Source organism: Taurulus bubalis, assembly GCF_910589615.1.
Source record: "Taurulus bubalis genome assembly, chromosome: 1".
In the NCBI taxonomy this organism is placed as follows: domain Eukaryota; kingdom Metazoa; phylum Chordata; class Actinopteri; order Perciformes; family Cottidae; genus Taurulus; species Taurulus bubalis.
In genome coordinates, this window is record NC_136589.1 from 917,876 (window position 1) to 937,351 (window position 19,476).

At 51.7% G+C, this 19,476-nt stretch overlaps 1 protein-coding gene across 1 annotated transcript in view; it reads left to right on the plus strand.

Annotated features, from left to right (window-relative positions):
* The window catches only part of ttn.2 (titin, tandem duplicate 2), a gene marked incomplete at its 5' end in the record, with an annotated part of 209,766 nt that overhangs the window by 182,118 nt on the left and 8,172 nt on the right, over nt 1-19,476 (plus strand). The window contains 36 exon segments of the mRNA XM_079224802.1: nt 40-336; nt 539-1,126; nt 1,228-1,530; nt 1,616-1,912; nt 2,088-2,375; nt 2,491-2,790; nt 2,878-3,029; nt 3,134-3,284; nt 3,395-3,694; nt 3,917-5,683; nt 5,870-6,163; nt 6,256-6,543; nt 6,641-6,940; nt 7,081-7,415; nt 7,639-9,370; nt 9,451-9,753; nt 9,861-10,172; nt 10,432-10,722; nt 10,797-11,096; nt 11,218-11,359; nt 11,451-11,614; nt 12,042-12,344; nt 12,818-13,099; nt 13,200-13,793; nt 13,879-14,169; nt 14,292-14,591; nt 14,828-15,130; nt 15,238-15,540; nt 15,662-15,930; nt 16,019-16,334; nt 16,473-16,778; nt 16,966-17,265; nt 17,560-18,135; nt 18,242-18,547; nt 18,633-19,015; nt 19,207-19,417. Coding sequence (XP_079080928.1) covers nt 40-336; nt 539-1,126; nt 1,228-1,530; nt 1,616-1,912; nt 2,088-2,375; nt 2,491-2,790; nt 2,878-3,029; nt 3,134-3,284; nt 3,395-3,694; nt 3,917-5,683; nt 5,870-6,163; nt 6,256-6,543; nt 6,641-6,940; nt 7,081-7,415; nt 7,639-9,370; nt 9,451-9,753; nt 9,861-10,172; nt 10,432-10,722; nt 10,797-11,096; nt 11,218-11,359; nt 11,451-11,614; nt 12,042-12,344; nt 12,818-13,099; nt 13,200-13,793; nt 13,879-14,169; nt 14,292-14,591; nt 14,828-15,130; nt 15,238-15,540; nt 15,662-15,930; nt 16,019-16,334; nt 16,473-16,778; nt 16,966-17,265; nt 17,560-18,135; nt 18,242-18,547; nt 18,633-19,015; nt 19,207-19,417 — 13,947 coding nt within the window.

Consider the following 19,476-nt stretch of genomic DNA (forward strand, 5'->3'; position numbering starts at 1 on the left):
CCTGAATATTTAAATAAAACACATGTTCTTTTTCTGCAGAAAAACCAAGCCCACCACCAAAGCTGGGTGTGACTGACGTTACCAAGGAGAGTGTGTCCTTGATCTGGGCCAAACCAGAACAAGACGGAGGCAGCAGAATTACTGGATACCTGGTGGAAGCTCTGGAGAAAGACCAGGAGAAGTGGGTTAAATGTGGCGTGACCAAATCCATCCACTTCACAGTGTCTGGTCTGAGGGAGAACGTTGAGTACTTCTTCAGAGTCAGAGCAGAGAACCATGCTGGCTTCAGTGATATTACGGAAATGGTCACCCCAGTCGTGGTCAAAGACCAGCTCGGTAAGTTATAGATCAGGCTGATCAGAATCAACAATGTGATTAGTGAAGACTAAGATATACAAACAACAGAATCAGCTAACATCAATTATTGGTGATTATTGCATATAACCAGGGAATAGCCTGGTTATAAAAGTCAAACTACACAATATTCCTCTGTTTCCTCTGCTAAAAGCTCTCTTTGTTATTTGATTGCTTGCTCCAGAATCTCCTGGGATCAACATGAAGGACTTCCCCCACAACATAGTGTATGTCAGAGCCGGCTCCACCCTCAAGTGTGAGATCCCACTGACAGGCCGGCCTTTGCCCAAAGTCTCCCTATCCAAGGATAACGTGGGGCTCAAGTCAACAATGAGGTTCAACTCTGAAGTCACCCCTGACGGCATCAAGATAACTTTGCGCGAAAGCATTGCGGGAGACTCAGGACGCTACGATATCACCGCCTCCAACTCCAGTGGAACCACCAAATCCTTTGTAGACATAATGGTTCTGGACCGCCCCAGTGCTCCACTTGGGCCTGTGGAGCTGTTTGACGTCACAGAGGACAGCGTGAGTCTGAATTGGTCCCCACCGGCTTATGAAGGTGGCAGCCCCATCACCAACTACATCATCCAGAAGAGAGAGACCACCACAGCCAACTGGATGGATATCTCTTCTGCTGTGGCCCGCTGCACCATGAAGATCATGAAGCTGACCACTGGCCTGGAGTACCAGTTCAGAATCAGGGCTGAGAACAGATATGGAATCAGCGAGCACATTGACTCGCCAACAGTCACAGTCAGCCTTCCTTACAGTAAGCGATCTTTGTTTTACTTCCCTCTTTTATTATTCTTCTATTCTGTTTTTCATGATGAACATGTTAACACCTTTTTTATCTCTGTCTTTTAACCCCAGCTGTTCCTGAAGCTCCATCAACTCCAGAGATCACTGGTGTAACCAGGGAGACCATCACTGTCGCCTGGAAGGAGCCGGCGTCAGATGGCGGCAGTCATGTATTCGGCTACCATCTCCAGATTAAAGACAGGAACAGCATCCTTTGGCAGAGGGTCAACAAGAGCGTGATCCGTGCAACACACTTCAAGGCCACCAACATCAACGCTGGACTCATTTACGAGTTCAAGGTAGCAGCAGAGAACGCTGCTGGAGTCAGTGCCTTCAGCAAGATTTCTGATGCAGTGCTGGCTATTGATGCCTGTGGTGAGTGGAATGTCAACATCTTTCTATATCTGATTTTACTTCTTATCAACTGCTGTCTTTTAACGAGTGCCCATTGTTCCTGCAGAGCCACCCACCGACGTTCGTATAAATGACATCACCAAGAACTCCATCAGCCTGGTTTGGCAGAGACCCAACTACGATGGCGGATCCCCAATCACCGGCTACGTCATTGAGAAGAGAGAGGGCGTTAGTGCCAGGTGGTTCAAGACGAACCTCACTAATGTCTCAGAAACCCGCTTCACTGTGACCGGCCTCACCCAGGATGAGACGTACGAGTTCAGAGTCATGGCCAGGAATGCCGTTGGCTCAGTGAGCAACCCCTCCATGACAGCTGGACCGGCCACGTGTGTGGACACCTACGGTAGGTCTCGTCTGTCTTTCTGTATTTTATTCCAATCTGTGCTTTGCCATGACCTTTAGAACATTTACATTTTGGACTTTCCCCACGACAATCTTTTCTACTCTCTTGTCCATCGTGTTCTATCATGTCTCATGAATATATCCCTCACCTGCCGTTTTTTCTGTTTATCATCCAGGTGCCCCAGAGATTGACATACCTCAAGAGTACTTCAGCGAAGTCAAGTACATGGCTGAGTCTAATGTGGAGCTCAAGTTTAATATCAAAGCCAAACCTGCTCCCACCATCGAGTGGTTTAAGGATGGCAGAGAGCTTGAGCCTTCTGCCCAGCTCTCTTTCAAACACTCATTCGAGTCCACCAGTGTGTTCCTGAAGGAAACCACTCGTCTTAACTCTGGAGTCTATGAGGTCAAGGTGAAGAACTCCCTTGGAACTGCAACCGGCATCGTCAGGCTGCTCATTCAAGGTATTCAGATATTATTGAAACTGTAGTTATGATAGCAACTTTGCCTTGCATGCAATCTCTCTTTATGTAAAAGTCTAGACCCTAATGTACATGAATATGTCCTCTCCCTTCCCAGACAAGCCCGGCCCCCCTGCTGGAGAGATTGAGTTTAAGAAGGTGACGGCCGACAACATCACCATCATGTGGTCCCCACCTGCTGACGAGGGTGGTGCCATGGTCACGCATTATATTGTGGAAAAGAGGGAGACCAGCAGGATCATGTGGTCCATTATCTCAGAGAAATTGGTCGACTGCATTGTGAACGTGCCCAGACTCATCCAGGGCAATGAGTACATCTTCAGAATCCGTGGAGTCAACAAGTACGGCGTCGGAGACCCGCTGGAGTCTGAACCTATAGTCGCAAAGAACGCGTTCGGTAAGCAAACGGAATAAACTCAACCGCTATAATGACTACACTTCTTCACGTTATTTCATCTCACCTGATCATTTTGCTTTCGTACAGTTGCTCCTAGCGAGCCATCCAAGCCAACAGTGACCATGATCACCAAGTCCGCCATGACAGTAATCTGGGAAAGACCGGCGTTGGATGGAGGCAGCGACATTGACGGCTACTACCTGGAGAAGAGGGAGAAGAAGAGTCTGCAGTGGTTCAAGGTGTGTTGGCTGTCCGGATCTTTACAGATGTTGTACTGAGTTAAAAGAAGCCAAACTGACAACGAGCACGTGCAGGCACCTTAACATACATTTTTGTTGGCCAGGTGGTGAAGGGCACCATCAGAGACACCAGGCAGAAAGTCACCAACCTGACGGAGAACAACGAGTACCAGTACAGGGTGTGTGCTGTCAACAAGGCTGGAGCAGGAAACTACTCTGAGGGTTCTGACCTCTACAAGGCCTACGACCCCATCGGTATGTTTTTACCCCCTTAGCATTGCCGTGCCCGGCTTACAGGAATGTGTTTATTGTTAATATCTTCACATAGAGCAGCTGACAACAATCATACCTTTTGTCTTCTCCAGATCTGCCTGGTGAGCCGTCCAAGCTGCGTGTGGTCGACTCCACAAAGACCTCCATTACCCTCGCCTGGGAGAAGCCCGTCTACGATGGCGGCAGTGAAGTCACACACTACATTCTGGACCAGTTGAATACAGAGGAGAAAGAATGGATGACCATCAACCCACAGGTCAAGACCTGCGAGTATGTGGTGTCTCACCTCAAACCAGGATGCTACTACTTCTTCAAAGTCTTTGCTGTCAACTCCAAGGGCAAAGGAGAGGACATCAAAATGTACCAGCCCGTGCAAGCCAAAGACATTTTGGGTTTGTATTTGTAACAATCTCTTTATGGTCTTGACATAGAACTTGAGTCTTTTATATTGGTTTTATGACCGAGATAAAAATATATTGACAAATAGCATGATTAAAGTGAATTAAGGCATTCAAAGGCTACTTCCTGTCATGTGTATGGCTTCTAATCATTACTATACTGAGCATTAGTATTATTAAAAACTAATTAATGCTCTGTACATTTCTCTCCAACAGAGGAGGCTGATTTGGACTTGGACGTTCCCATGAAGACCCAGTACACAGCCAAGGCCGGCCGAGACGTAGAAGTGTTCATCCCCCTGAAGGGACGCCCCACGCCCAACATCACGTGGCGCCGCAGCGACCGCAACATCGCCGCTGACAACCGCTACACCATCACCAGCACCGAGCGAGCCACCACACTGCTCATCCCCAAGGTCACCCGCGATGACCGCGGCAAGTACCTGCTGGAGATTGAGAATGGCGTGGGAGAACCCAAGGTCATCACCGTTTCCCTGAAGGTTCTGGACAGTCCAGCCACCTGCCAAAAAATGATGGTCAAGAACGTGACGAGAGGAAAGCTGACGCTGAGCTGGGAGGCTCCTCTCATCGAAGGCGGTTCCCCTGTCACTCATTACATTGTGGAGAAGAAGGCCTCCACCATGAAGGCTTACCAGGTGATCAATGCCGAGTGCACCAACACTTCCTACAAGGTGTCGGACCTGGAGGAAGATATAGCTTACTTCTTCCGTGTGTCTGCTGAAAATGAGTACGGTGTGGGCGACACCTGCGAAACCTCTGAGCCAGTTAGAGCCACGGAGACACCTGGAGCTGTCAAGAACCTGGTGATGGCGGACTCCACAAAGACCTCTGTTACCTTGCAGTGGGATAGACCGGACCACGACGGCGGCAGCTACATCACTGACTACATCATTGAGAAGAGAACCGCGGAAGAAGCCAACTGGACTCTGGGAGCGACATGCAAGCGCTTGAACTGTGAGGTGACCGGACTCAAGGAGAACGCCCTCATGGACTTCAGAGTGTTCGCCAAGAATGAGAAGGGCAACAGCGACTTCTCCATGATTAGTGACATCGCAGTGGTGGACTTCATCATTCAGCCCGAGGCCAATCTCAGTGACTATCCCAACGGCAAGCTTGCTGTTCGTGTCGGTCAGAACATCCACATCGAGTTGCCCTTCAAGGGAAAACCAAGACCTGCAATCAGCTGGTTAAAGGATAACTTGCCTCTGAAGGAATGTGATAAGATTCGCTTCAGGACGACCGACAACAAGACCGCAGTCACAGTTAGAGGAGTCAAGAAGGAGAATGCCGGCCAGTACACCCTGGTTCTGGACAACAGAGTCATAAAGAACTACTTTGACATTGAAGTGATCACTCTGGGACCCCCCTCGGTGCCTGTTGGACCCATCCGCTTTGATGAGATCAAAGCTCAGAGTGTCATCATTTCCTGGAACGAGCCGAAGGAGGACGGAGGTGGAGAGATCACCTGCTACAGCGTGGAGAAACGGGAGACTTCTCAGGCCAACTGGAAAATGGTCTGCTCCAGTGTCGCCAGGGCCACCTTCAAGATTACCAACCTGGTAAAGGGAACTCAGTACCAGTTCAGAGTCCGTGCAGAGAACAAGTATGGAGTCAGTGAATCACTCACCTCCTCAGAAATTCTTGCCCAACACCAGTACAAACCTCCAGGGCCACCAGCAAAGCCAGTCGCCTTCAACGTCACCAGCGATGGTATGACCATCAGGTGGGAGGCTCCAGGCTTCGACGGAGGATCCCCCATTCTGGGCTATCATGTGGAAAAGAAGGACAGGAACAGCCTCTTGTGGCAGAAGGTGAACTCAACCATCATCTCCAACAAGGAGTACAGGATCATTGGTCTCATCGAGGGCCTGGAGTACTCCTTCAGAGTCTACGCCGAGAACAACGCCGGACTCAGCCCGATGAGTGAACAGAGCAAGCATGCGCTCGCTATCTGCCCTGTTGGTGAGTACACGCTAAAGACTACATCCTTCTGGGTTTAGCAATAGCTTTGCACTTACAAAAGCAGTACAACCTTTTTGGCTTGCAAACACTTGAAGTTGATCAAAAGTTGATAACAATCCTGTTTGCTTCTGTATTACTTCAGAATCCAGCACTGTGAATGAATTATGTCTTTCTTTTCTGAACTAGATCCACCTGGAAACCCTGTCTGCATCGATGTCACCAGAGACTCAGTCACCCTGCGGTGGGACATCCCCAAGAAGGATGGCGGCAGCAAGATCGTTGGCTACAGTGTGGAGCGGCGCCAAGGAAGAGGCAAATGGCTGCGATGCAACTTCACGGATATCTGCGAGACCCAGTTCACTGTGACCGGTCTGTCCGCTGGAGACAGATTTGAGTTCAGAGTCATCGCCAGGAACGCTGTCGGCACAGTCAGTCCACCATCGAACTCCTCTGGATACATTATGACCAAGGATGAGAGCGGTACGTATTTTCAAATGGAAAAAGATTTGAAAGGAAAATTATCATAAATCGTTTGTTTCTCACACATTTGTTGGTTCTCTTTGCGCCTCCAGTTTCTCCTGAGATCGAGTGGTCTCCAGACCAGCTGCTCACGCTGAAGGCCGGCGAGAACATTCAGCTCAACTGCAGAATCACCGGACGTCCCGTCCCCCAGGTGGTGTGGTACAAGGATGGCAAAGAGATCGACAAGAGGACCATGTATGACATCGAGATTACCACCGGCATCGGCACCAGCAGTCTTTTTGTTCGTGATGCCGACAGGAACCACCGTGGCATCTACACCATCGAGGCCAAGAACAACTCGGGCACCAGGAACGCCGAAGCCAACGTCAGAGTGCAAGGTTGGTAAACACTGCTGCCGTTTTATTATCTGCAATACCACAAATCTATTCACGACCAAATCTCTAAGTAACTCCTCTACCTTCGGTGTCCCTTCAGACACCCCCGGACCTGTTGATGGTCCCATCCGTTTCACCGGCATCACGGCGGAGAAGTGCACCGTGTGGTGGAACCCGCCAGAGAACGACGGCTGTGCCGCCATCACCCACTACGTGGTGGAGAAGAGGGAGACCTCCAGGATCACCTGGGCCTTGGTCACTTCCAAATGCGAAGCCTGCTCTTACAATGCTGCAAACCTCATCAAGGGCAATGAATACCAGTTCAGAATCTCTGCTGTCAACAAGTTTGGTGTTGGAAAATCACTGGACTCTGATCCCATCATTGCACAGATGCAATACAGTGAGTGAAGCCACTCACGGGTAGTTTCTGTCTTAAATATTGACCAAATCTTACAAACTTGCACTTGAATGTTGACAAACTGCCTTTCCATTCAAAACGGGACTTCTTTAATGTAAAATGTGTTCTGCTCTTCTCCTCAGCTGTGCCCGATACCCCTGGTACTCCGGATTCCACCCACGTGACAGGAACCAGCATCACCGTGTGCTGGACCAGGCCACGGTCCGATGGAGGGAATGAGATCAAACACTACATCCTGGAGAGGAGAGAGAAGAAGAGCCTGCGCTGGTTGAAGGTCTCCTCCAAGAGGCCCATCACCGAGCTCAGACACCGGGTCATCAACCTCACCGAGGGCAACGAGTACGAGTTCCGCGTCATGGCCGAAAACGGTGCTGGAATCGGACCGGCCAGCAGTACTTCTAGACTCTTCAAATGCAAGGAACCGACCAGTGCTCCCAGTGCCCCCACATTGATCAAGGTAGGGCTGCAGGAACACTGCACAGAAATGTAAGAGAAGAACCATTAATGTAAAGTTGAGGTCAATTGTATATATTGTCAGAAATATTAGTTATTAGTCAAAATCTATTTCAATAGTTAATATTACTATGAAATCAGCACAAATTAGTTTCTATTTTAGTCCAGAAGAAACCTCAAAATAAAATTCATTTCACCACAAACTATCCTCTTTTCTTGGCGACCAGGTCATCGACTCCACCAAGTCCTCCGTCACCATTGTATGGACCAAGCCAGTCTTCGATGGTGGCTTGGGAATCATCGGCTACAATATCGACATGTGCAAGGCCAGTCTGGAGGAGTGGCACCGAGTCAACAACCAGCTGTGCATCGACACGAGATACACCTCCAAGGGGTTGGTGGCTGGAGAGCTCTACAAGTTCAGGGTCAGTGCTGTGAACGGATGCGGAGAGGGCGACGCTTCAGTGCTGGCAAGCGCCGTTCAGGCTCTGGACAGACTCACGTCTCCTGAGATCGACATTGATGCCAACTTCAAGCAGACTCACATTGTGAAGAACGGAGGCACGGTCACCCTTCAGGTCACCTTCCGCGGGAAACCAGTTCCTCTCGCCACCTGGTCAAAGATAGACGGCGAGCTACCCGTCATGGGCGACATCAACACCACAGATTCCACCTCCACCCTGACCATCGAGGGCTGCACGAGGTACGAAGCTGGCAAATACATCCTGTCCCTGGAGAACAACAGCGGCCGCAAGTCCATCACATTTACCGTCAAAGTGCTGGACACACCCGGACCTCCGGGAGCCATCACCTTCAAAGACGTTGTCCGCGGAGCCTTGACCGTCATGTGGGACGCCCCCACCAACGACGGCGGAGCCCGGATCCACCACTACATTGTTGACAAGCGCGAGGCCAGCCGCCTCGCCTGGCAGGAAGTCAGCTCCAAGTCCTCTCGCCAGATGATCAGGGTCACTGGTCTGGATATTGGTGTGCCGTATCTGTTCAGGGTGATTGCTGTGAACCAGTATGGCCAGGGAGAAGCTCACGAGATGACGGAGCCCGTCATTGCCACAGAGGAACCCGCACCACCCAAGAGACTGGACGTGGTCGACACCACCAACTCCACGGCCTCCCTGGTGTGGCTGAAGCCCGAGCACGACGGAGGCAGCCGCATCAGAGGCTACGTCGTGGAGCTCAGAGCTAAAGGCACCGACCGCTGGGTTGTTAGTGGAGAGACCAAATCCCAGAAGATGCTGCTGGAGGGTCTGATTCACAACACAGAGTACGACTTCAGAGTCAAGGCCAAGAACGATGCTGGAATCAGCGAGCCTCAGGGCACCTTCAGCTCCGTGGTCATTAAAGAGCCCTGCATTGAACCAACCGCTGACCTCAGCAGCATCACCAACCAGCTCATCACCTGCAAGATCTCCAACACCTTCACAATCGACATCCCCATCAGCGGCAGGCCTGCACCAAAGGTCACCTGGAAGCTGGAGGAGATGAAGCTGAAGGAGACCGACAGGGTCTCCATCAAAGCCACAAAGGAGAGCACCACTTTGGTGGTGAAAGACAGCAAGAGAAGTGACAGCGGCAAGTACTACCTGAGCCTGGAGAACGCTGCTGGTGTGAAGACGTTCACGGTCACCGTGGCCGTCGTTGGCAGACCGGCGCCGCCCACCGGCCCGCTGGAGATCTCTGGAGTCTCCTCGGAGTCCTGCAACCTGGCCTGGTCCGAGCCGGCTGACGACGGAGGCACCGAAATCAGCAACTACATCGTGGAGAAACGAGAGTCTGGCTCCGCCTCTTGGCAGGTAGTGAACTCCAGCGTCCAGAGGACCACCATCAAAGTGACCCACCTGACCAAGTACATGGAGTACACCTTCAGGGTCTGCGCCGAGAACAAGTTTGGAGTCAGCAAGTCCACCGAGTCTGCTGCTGTTGTGATTGAGCATCCATACGGTGAGTTCTGTTCAACTCATTACGTTTAAAAACGTATTGAAGATTCCCTATTCTTACTGACTTCCACTTCTTTTCCACAGTTGCTCCAAGTCCTCCAACCCGTCCAGACGTGGTCTCCGTGTCGGCGAACGCCATCAGCATCAAATGGGACTTGCCGTATGACGACGGCGGCAGCCAGGTGACGGGCTACTGGATCGAGAAGAAGGAGAGGAACACCATTCTGTGGGTGAGGGAGAACAAGCTGCCCTGCCTGGAGTGCCACTACAAGGTGTCCAGCCTCATCGAGGGCCTGGAGTACCAGTTCAGGGTTTACGCCATGAACATCTCCGGCTTCAGCAAGGCCAGCGAGGCTTCCCGGCCCGTGGTGGCGCTCAATCCTGTTGGTGAGGGAAACATTCACGTCTTCAATACGTAAACTAGTGACCTCGGCCTAATCAGCTGATCCCTGTATACATCTGTTCTTATGAATGAACTCCTCCCCCCTGCTCAGATCCTCCCGGTAGACCCGAGGTGACGGACATCACCCGGTCCTCCGTGTCCTTGTGCTGGACCGTGCCGCTCAACGACGGCGGCAGCCGGATCGTCGGCTACGTGGTGGAGAAGAAAGTCTACAGCGCGGACGAGTGGGACGACAACCGTTGGCTGAAGTGCAACTACACCACCATCAGCGAGAACTACTTCACCGTCACCAGCCTGGCAGAGGGAGAGACCTTGGAGTACCGCATCATCGCCAAGAACGCCGCCGGCGTCCACAGTGCGCCCTCGGAGGTCACCGGCCCGGTCACATGCAAGGATGAGTACTGTAAGTTAAGGAGTCGCGTTACAAAGTCAAGACGATTCACATTTATTATCAGATTCAGAGCTAAAGGAAGAGCTGAAACCTCATTGTGACTTTGAGGCTTCTTTTCCTCTGGTGTGACAGATCTGTGTTTGCTATTAATTATATTGTATAATCATATATATATATATATATATATGTGTATATATATATATATATATATATATATATATTGATCAAATATAATCATCATTGAGATCTAATCGTCTCTTCTTCACCGCAGCTCCTCCAAAAGCTGAGCTGGACAGTAAGCTCATGGGCGAGACCGTCACGGTCCACGCCGGCACCGACCTGGTCCTGGACGGCGCCGTGGGCGGCAAACCGGAGCCCACGGTGTTCTGGTCCAAGGGCGACAAGATGCTGGAGCTCGGCGAGAAATACTCGCTGACCTACACCGCCACGCGGGCCATGGCCGTCATCAAGAGCTGCGACCGCTACGACACGGGCAGATACATCCTGACCGTCAAGAACGCCAGCGGAGTCAAGACCGCCGCCGTCACCGTCAAAGTTCTTGGTGAGCGGCGGAGAAACGGCGCCGCCTCGGCTGTCCGGCGACCGTGAACTCTTAATGACGCTTCTGTCTTTCAGACACTCCCGGAGCGCCGGCTGAGAAGATCGGCATCAGCCGGGTGACGGAGGAGAAGTGCACGGTGTCCTGGAAGATCCCCCTGGAGGACGGCGGGGACCTCGTCACGCATTACGTGGTGGAGCGCCGCGAGACCAGCCGGCTCAACTGGGTCGTCATGGAAACGGAGTGCAAGACGCTGTCGTGCGTCAGCTCCCGGCTGATCAAGAGCAACGAGTACGTCTTCAGGGTCCGAGGAGTCAACAAGTTCGGGCCCGGAGTCGCTCTGGAGTCGGAGCCCGTCATCGCCAGGAACGCCTACAGTGAGCAGCGGCACTTTAGCAGCTTTCAACTTTCAATCCGATGACTTGAACTAAATGTAGTTTCAGATTAAGAGGTTTTAAAACAATTGGATAGGAATATTGACCCGTGACTCTTCCTCAGCCTTCCCGTCCGAGCCGGGCACCCCGGAGCCCACCGCGGTGGGGAAGGACCACGTCGTCATCGAGTGGCTGAAGCCCGAGAGCGACGGAGGCAGCGAGATCAAAACCTACATCGTGGACAAGCGAGAGTCGAGCAGCACCAGGTGGGACCGGCTCGCGGGACCTGAAGCACAGACTTTATCTTTGTCTTTGTGTCGCTCTCTTCCTCACGCTCTCCGCTGGCTTCTCCTCCAGGTGGACTCGGGTGAATAAGAACTACACCATCTACGACACCCGTCTGAAGATCACGGGCCTGCTGGAGGGAAGCGAGTACCAGTTCAGGGTGACGGCCGCCAACGCTGCTGGAGACAGCCAGCCGAGCGACGCCTCCAGCTACATCCTCTGCAAAGAGCCCACCTGTAAGATGTCGCGCACTTTAAGATTTCAGAGACTTTAATCTGTGAGAACAGGTGCAAAAGGTTAACGTTTTTAATAAGAATAATTCTTGTGGAGATCTCAAAAATAGATTTTTTTATTTGATGGAATTCTGTTGGGACCTGTAGATATTTCAAAATAAAATGAAATGATCCTTTATTAGTACAGGATTACAGCAGCAGAGGATTATAGTGCCAACAAGAGAAACCAGATCAAAACAAAGTATTAAAAACAGTAATAATAAATTCACGATAACTCAAATGAAATACAGTATACAGTCAGAATATATATATATATATATATATATATATATATATATATATATATATATATATATATATATATATATATATATATATATACATACATATGATATTCAACGTATTTGTATTGATCCCATTCCCCTCCCAGACACCCCGGCTCCTCCGTCTACGCCCCGCATCACCGACACCACCAAGCACAGCATCAGCCTGGCCTGGACCCGGCCCATGTACGACGGCGGCTCCGACGTCAGCGGCTACGTGGTGGAGATCCTGGAGGAGGGCACCGAGCAGTGGTACCGCGCCACCGCCAAGGCGCTCCAGACCAACGGCTACGTGGCCGCCGGCCTGGCGTCCAACAAGAAGTACCGATTCAGAGTCGCGGCCATCAACTGCAAAGGAACCGGGGAGTTCAGCGAGCCGAGCGCCGAGGTGGAGCCGCTGGAGAGAACCGGTGAGTCTGAAAATAACACGAATAACCTAAATACACTCATATTGCGCTTAAACACACGCTTATAGGCTGGCTAGACAATATCACTAGATGTTATATTTTACACACAATTTATACATAATAAAAAAAAAATGTAAATACAAAAATGTGTTCAGAGTCTTTAGAGTGAGAAAGACAAAGATTTGCTTTTACTAAGTCTGACTAAGTTAGTTTCTCTTCTGTAGTTATGACTGTAATTAGGTGAAGGAAACCCAAATATAGGACCTATTGTGTGTTAGCAGGTTATGTGCATTAAAACTGAAACCATACATTATTTCAGTCCTCTTTAGAACATACATGGTGCACGAGTATTACGACACCTGAATGCATGTTCGGCATGATTTTGCTCACAAACATTTCCCATCGGCATTTCAACTGGTTACGTAGCAGTTAGCAGCATTGTTGGACCGTCCTCTTACTGTGTTCCACCCGCTCAGAAATGCCCGACCTGGAGCCGGCCGACGACCTGAAGAAGACGGTGTGTCTGCGCGCCGGAGGAACCATCCGCCTGGTCGTGTTCGTTAGCGGCCGGCCGGCGCCGGTGGTGACCTGGAGGAAGACGGGCGTGGAGCTGCAGACCCGCGGCTACATCGAGACCACCGACAGCTACACCGCCCTGACGGTGGAGAAGATCAGTCGCTACGACTCCGGGAAATACGTTGTGGAGGCGGAGAACCCGTCTGGCAAGAAGACGGCCACCATCCTGGTGAAAGTCTACGGTAAGTTGTACCACGGCTCCTCAGATACCAAGAATAAGGTCCGAGGAGAGAAGTAAAGTCATTTTGCTCAGATTCATCAAGTTTCGATCCCCTCCTGCAGACACTCCTGGTCCTCCGGGTTCTGTGAACGTGAAGGACTACACCAAGGAGTCCGTGGTGATCACCTGGGACGTCCCGAGCATCGACGGCGGCGCTCACGTCAGCAACTACATCATCGAGAAGCGCGACGCCAACATGAAGTCGTACAAGACCGTGACCACCGAATGCAGGAAGACCCTGTTCAGGATCACCGGTCTGGAGCAGGGAGTGCACTACTTCTTCAGAGTCCTGCCCGAGAACATCTACGGCGTCGGCGAGCCCTGCGAGACCACCGAGGCCGTGCTGTTGTGCGAGGTCCCGTCGGTGCCGATGGACCTCCAGGTCGACGACGTCACCAAGTCCTCCGTCACGCTGCGCTGGCTGAAGCCGCTGCACGACGGCCGCAGCAGGCTGACCGGCTACGTCTTGGAAGCCTGCAAGGTGGGGACGGACAGGTGGACCGTCGTGGCCACGGTCAAGGCCTCGGCGTCCCAGCACACCGTCCAGTCTCTGACCGAGAACGACCAGTACCTGTTCAGGGTCCGAGCCACCAACAGCAGGGGGACCAGCGAGCCGATGGACACCGTCACTCCTGTCGTGATCCAGGACATCAAGGGTGAGAAGATATCTCTCACAAACACACAGTCAGAGAAGCCCCACAGAAATCTTTCTGTATATAAATATAATATTGTGTATTCCAGTGACGCCCAAGATCGACATGACCAGCATCCCTCAGAAGATCGTCCACGTGCACCGCGGCAAACCCATCGACCTCAACATCCCCTTCAGCGCCAAGCCGCAGCCGGTCTGCTCGTGGTTCTTCTGCGGCGTCCAGCTGAAGGACAGCCTGGACCGCATCAAGATCGACAGCAACGGGAAACACACCCACCTCGTCATCCGCGAGACCACCATCAACGACACGGGAAGCTACTCGCTGGAGGTGAAGAACGCCGTCGGCACGGCAAAGGAGGTCATCAAGGTCATCATCCTGGGTAAGGAGACGAACTACGACGGAGAAGTTTAAGTTCCATTTGACTGATAGGGAACCGAAATGTTGGAACCATAACAAAGGTTATGCGAACGAGCTTCTCACCGCCTTCTTGTGTCCGTCCAGACAAACCCGGCCTCCCCGTCGGCCCGGTGAAGATCGAGGAGAACGACGGCGTGTCGGTAACGGTCAGCTGGGAACCTCCGGAGAAGGACGGTGGCGCCAACGTGAGCGGCTACGTGGTGGAGCAGCGCGACGCCCACCGGCCCGGCTGGATCACCGTCTCGGAGTCGGTGACCCGACCCTGCTTCAAGTTCACCCGACTGAACGAGGGAACCGAGTACGTGTTCCGCGCCGCCGCCATGAACCGCTTCGGTGTCGGCAGCTTCCTGCAGTCTGAGGTGGTGGAGTGCAAGAGCGCCAAGAGTGAGTCACATTTCTATCATACTTCCTTTTCATGCCTTTGTGATGTTTATGATGCATGAATACAGTCGTTGTTTCATAACCCTTTGCTTCCATCCATCAGTGAGTCTCTGAGACTTTAAGACCAAATTATGATTAAAATACTTCATACGTGTCCAGAAAAGGTTGATATTTAATGAACAAGCTCCGCTCAGTGAATCCCTTTTATTAATTCGTGTCCACCTGTTGTTCCTGTGCAGCCATCCCCGGACCTCCGAGCAGGCCAGAGGTGCTTGATGTCACCCACGAGGGCATGACCCTGACCTGGCAACCGCCCGAGGACAACGGGGGCTCCACCATTGCCGGCTACATCATCGAACGCAAGGAGACCCGCTCCGACAGGTGGATGAAGATCAACAAGAACCCCGTCACCATGACCAGGTACCGGTCCTCTGGCCTGATTGAAGGCCTGGAGTACGAATACCGCGTCACCGCCATCAACTCCAGAGGATCCGGCAAACCCAGCGAGAGCTCCGACACCACCGTGGCAATGGATCCCATCGGTACGTGTGGTTAATGGCCGTCATTCTGGAAAGCCTCACCACCTATTTTTTAATCTAACGAGTGTGGAGTCGGCATATTCCTCTAAAGCCCTTGTGTTTTTGAACAGAGCCTCCCGGTGCTCCGGTTCAGCCCAGCGTCACCGACACCACCAGGACCTCCGTCTCTCTGGCCTGGCTGCCGCCCGTGGAAGAGGGCGGTGCCGCCATTACTGGTTACTTCATCGAGATGCAGAAGGTGGACCAGGTGGAATGGACGCTGTGCAACACCACGCCCACCAAGATGTGCGAGTACACGCTCACCCACATGCCCCAGGGCGCCGAGTACAAGTTCCGGGTCATCGCCTGCAACGCTGGCGGTTCTGGAGAACCTGCTGAGATCCCTGGAGTGGTTAAAGTCCAAGAGATGCTCGGTAAAAACCCATAAATGAACTGCCTGTCACACTTTTACCTTGTTTTTAATGATTAAAAATGAACATGTTGTCTTTTAATCTGTAATCTAATTGACATCAATGTAATCTGCGTCTTCCTCAGGTCATCCCGACTACGAGCTGGATCACAGCTATGAGGAGGGCTACGTGGTCCGGCAGGGCGGAGTCATCCATCTCTCTGTGCCCATCAAGGGGAAACCTCTCCCCATATGCAAGTGGACCAAGGACGGGCGGGACATCTCCCACCGGGCCATGATCGCCACCCACGATGACATCACCGAACTGGTCATCAAAGAGGCACACAAAGACGACACCGGCACCTACGACCTGGTGCTGGAGAACAAATGCGGCAGGAAGGCCGTGTACATCAAGGTGAGCCGCTCAATAAATGTACTTCAGCACCAGAAGTAGAATAAAATAACGCGTTTGGAACCCAACCGTCTGCGCGTCTCCCCTCCAGGTGAAGGTGATCGGTCGCCCCGACATCCCAGAAGGCCCTCTGGAGTTTGATGACATTCAGGCCAGATCGGTCCGGGTCAGCTGGAGACCACCGTCAGACGACGGCGGCGCCGACATTCTGGGATACATCGTGGAGAGGCGGGAGGTACCCAAGGCCGCCTGGTGCACAGTTGACTCCCGGGTGGCCGAGAGCTCTCTGGTGGTGAAGGGCCTGAAGGAGAACGTTCAGTACCACTTCAAGATTTCTGCAGAGAACCAGTTCGGCATCAGCAGATCTCTCAAGTCCGATGAGCCCGTTACACCGAAAACACCACTCTGTGAGTTTTGCTTTGCTATTGTTCTGAATGTCCAATCGTTTCTGATGTTTGTCAGGAACATGTTGGCCAAAATACGTGAATAGACATTTATATCTGTAATTCTGATGCAAAAAAGTCATATTATTATTCTACCTCCAGGCCCTCCAGAGCCTCCCAGCAACCCCCCAGAGATCATGGAAGTGACCAAGACCACGGTGTCTCTGTCCTGGGCCCGGCCCCGGGACGACGGAGGCTCCCGAGTCACAGGATACTTCGTGGAAAGGAGAGAGGTGTCGACAGAGAAGTGGGTCCGACACAACAAGACCCACATCACCACCACCATGTACAACGTCACCGGTCTGATCCCCGATGCGGAGTACATGTTCAGAGTGGTGGCTCAGAACGACGTTGGGCAGAGCGAGCCTGGTCTTGCTTCAGAGTCCGTGGTCTGCAAAGATCCCTTTGGTGAGTTCACATTACTAGATGCCTATTTCTGCATGAATGATGATGAGTAGTTTAAGTAGACACGGCATTGAAAAACAAAGGCAGAGATAAGTAGGACTTGAAGAGCAGCTTTACTTTGAACTGTGTTTACATCACTTGTACTGTCACTGAGGTTCCCCCTGAGTTTTCATCTCCTCTGCCTCCTCAGACAAACCCAGCCAACCAGGAGAGATCGACATCATCTCCATCTCCAAAGACTGCATCACCATCCACTGGCTCCGGCCAGAGCATGACGGCGGGAAGGAGATTCTGGGCTACTGGATTGAGTTCAGGCAGGCGGGAGAAAGCGCCTGGAAGAAGTGCACCAAGGAGCGCTCCAAAGATCGTCAGTTCACCATGGGCGGTTTGATGGAGGCCACCGAGTACGAGTTCAGGATCTTCGCTGAGAACGAGACTGGACTCAGCCGACCTCGACGCACGCCCATGGGCATCAAGACCAAACTGAGCGGTGAGTTGCTGCAGAAGTCAGAGGCATTTCTGTCTTCAACACGTATCTGTTAGTGGAACGAAAGAGTTGTAATCACTAGATTCGCTCACAGCAGATACATCTTGCGTCCACATTTGTGATGTGAAACATGAAATCATGTGTAATTTAATGTTTTTAAATATAGATATGTGCATGTCAGCATCAGATACAAACAGCAGGTACTGAGGTAGCAGGATTGCAAGAATGTTCCACATATGTAAGTGAAAAGTGGAAAAAAAACTAGATTTAAAAGCAATCTTGCTGATGTTTGTGCAGTTGGTGAGACTCCAGCTTTGAAGGAAGAGATCCAGGACGTAACCACCAAGCTTGGCGACTCCGGCACTCTCACCTGTGGCATCATTGGCAGACCTCTACCCGAGATCAAGTGGTACCGCTACGGCAAGGAACTGATCCAGAGCCGCAAGTACAAGATGAGCTCCGATGGCCGTAACCACTCCCTCAGCGTCCTGACGGACGAGCAGGAAGACGAGGGCATGTACACCTGCAGGGCCATCAACGAAGCTGGTGAGGTCGAGACCAGCGGCAAGCTGCGACTGCAGGCGGCGCCCCAGTTCCACCCCGGCTTCCCTCTGAAGGAGAAGTATTTCGCCGGGGCGGGCACGAGCCTCCGCCTCCATGTCGTCTACATCGGACGTCCCATCCCTCAGATCATGTGGTTCTACGACAAGAAGCCCCTGAACGTATCCGAGAATGTTATTATTGAAAACACTGAGAGCTACTCCCACCTGGTGGTGAGGAACGCCCAGAGGAAGACCAACGCCGGCCGCTACAAGGTGCAGCTCAGCAATGTGTACGGAACCGTGGACACTGTGCTCCGCGTTGAAATCCAAGGTAACGCCAGACTTCTGGGAACAGGAACTAATAAGAGAAAACTCAAGAATATAGCCTTCAAGTGAAGACATCTGTATTATCTTTAAATTCTATTTGTTTTCTCCAGATAAACCAAGCATCCCTGAGGGCCCTGTTGTTGTTGACGCCCTGCTGAAGAGCTCAATTGTCATCAGCTGGAAGGCACCAAAGGATGACGGCGGCTCCATGATCACCAACTACATCGTGGAGAAGCGTGAGGCCAAAGAAGGAGAGCAGTGGAACCTGGTGTCCTCCTCCGTTTCTGGCACCACCTGCCGCATCCCCAACCTGATAGAGAGTGCCGGCTACTACTTCAGAGTCTCTGCCAAGAACCAATACGGAGTCAGCGAGTCTCTGGAGATCCCATCCGTGGTCATCGTGAAGAGTCCATTCGGTAAGTCCAAGAATATTTAGTTTTCCAGTTTTGGCTTCTGTGGTTACATTGAGCACTGCAATAACATTCCCTGTTTACGTCTTAGAAAAACCTGGCATCCCACAACAGCCCTTCATCATCAGCTCCACCAAGGACTCCTGCGTGGTCTGCTGGAAGCCTCCGAGCAGCGACGGTGGAGCTAAAATCTCCAGCTACTACCTGGAGAAACGTGAGAAGAAGCAGAACAAGTGGATGTCAGTAACCAGCAAGAAGATGGTGGAGACCAGCTTCGAGATCACAGGCTTGATCGAGGGCTTCGAGTACGAGTTCCGCGTCAAGTGTGAGAACTTGGGCGGTGAAAGCGACTGGAGCGAGATCTCAGCGCCGATCATCCCCAAGTCCGACCAGTCTCCTCGTCCTCCCGCCTTCAGGGAGGAGATCCGGGACATGACCGTCAAATACCAGGCCAATGCCACCCTTGTCACCAAGGTGCTTTATTTTAACTACATTTCATTTTGCTTTCAAGAAGTCAAATGCCGTGTCAACATTTATGAAGGTCTAGACGTGTCAAAGCTATAAGTGATTATGTATGTAGTTTTTTTAAAGAGCCACCCAGAGTCAATGAGAAGATTGACATCTATCTTTTCGGTAATTAACACAAATATTTTTCCCATGACCAGGTGGTGGGATATCCCAAACCTTTGGTGAAATGGTACCGCAGTGGAAAAGAGATCGAGGCAGATGGAACCAAGATTAAAGCCCAGGAGTTCAAGGGAGGCTACTACCAGCTGGTCATCACTGCCGCTGAGGAGAGCGACGCCACCGTTTACCAAGTCAGAGCAACCAACTCCTCAGGATCCATCTCTACAACAGCCAACCTGGAGGTGGAAGGTAATGATATCATTTTGGTATTGCAAAATTAAAGAACCCATTGTCATGCATACTCTGCA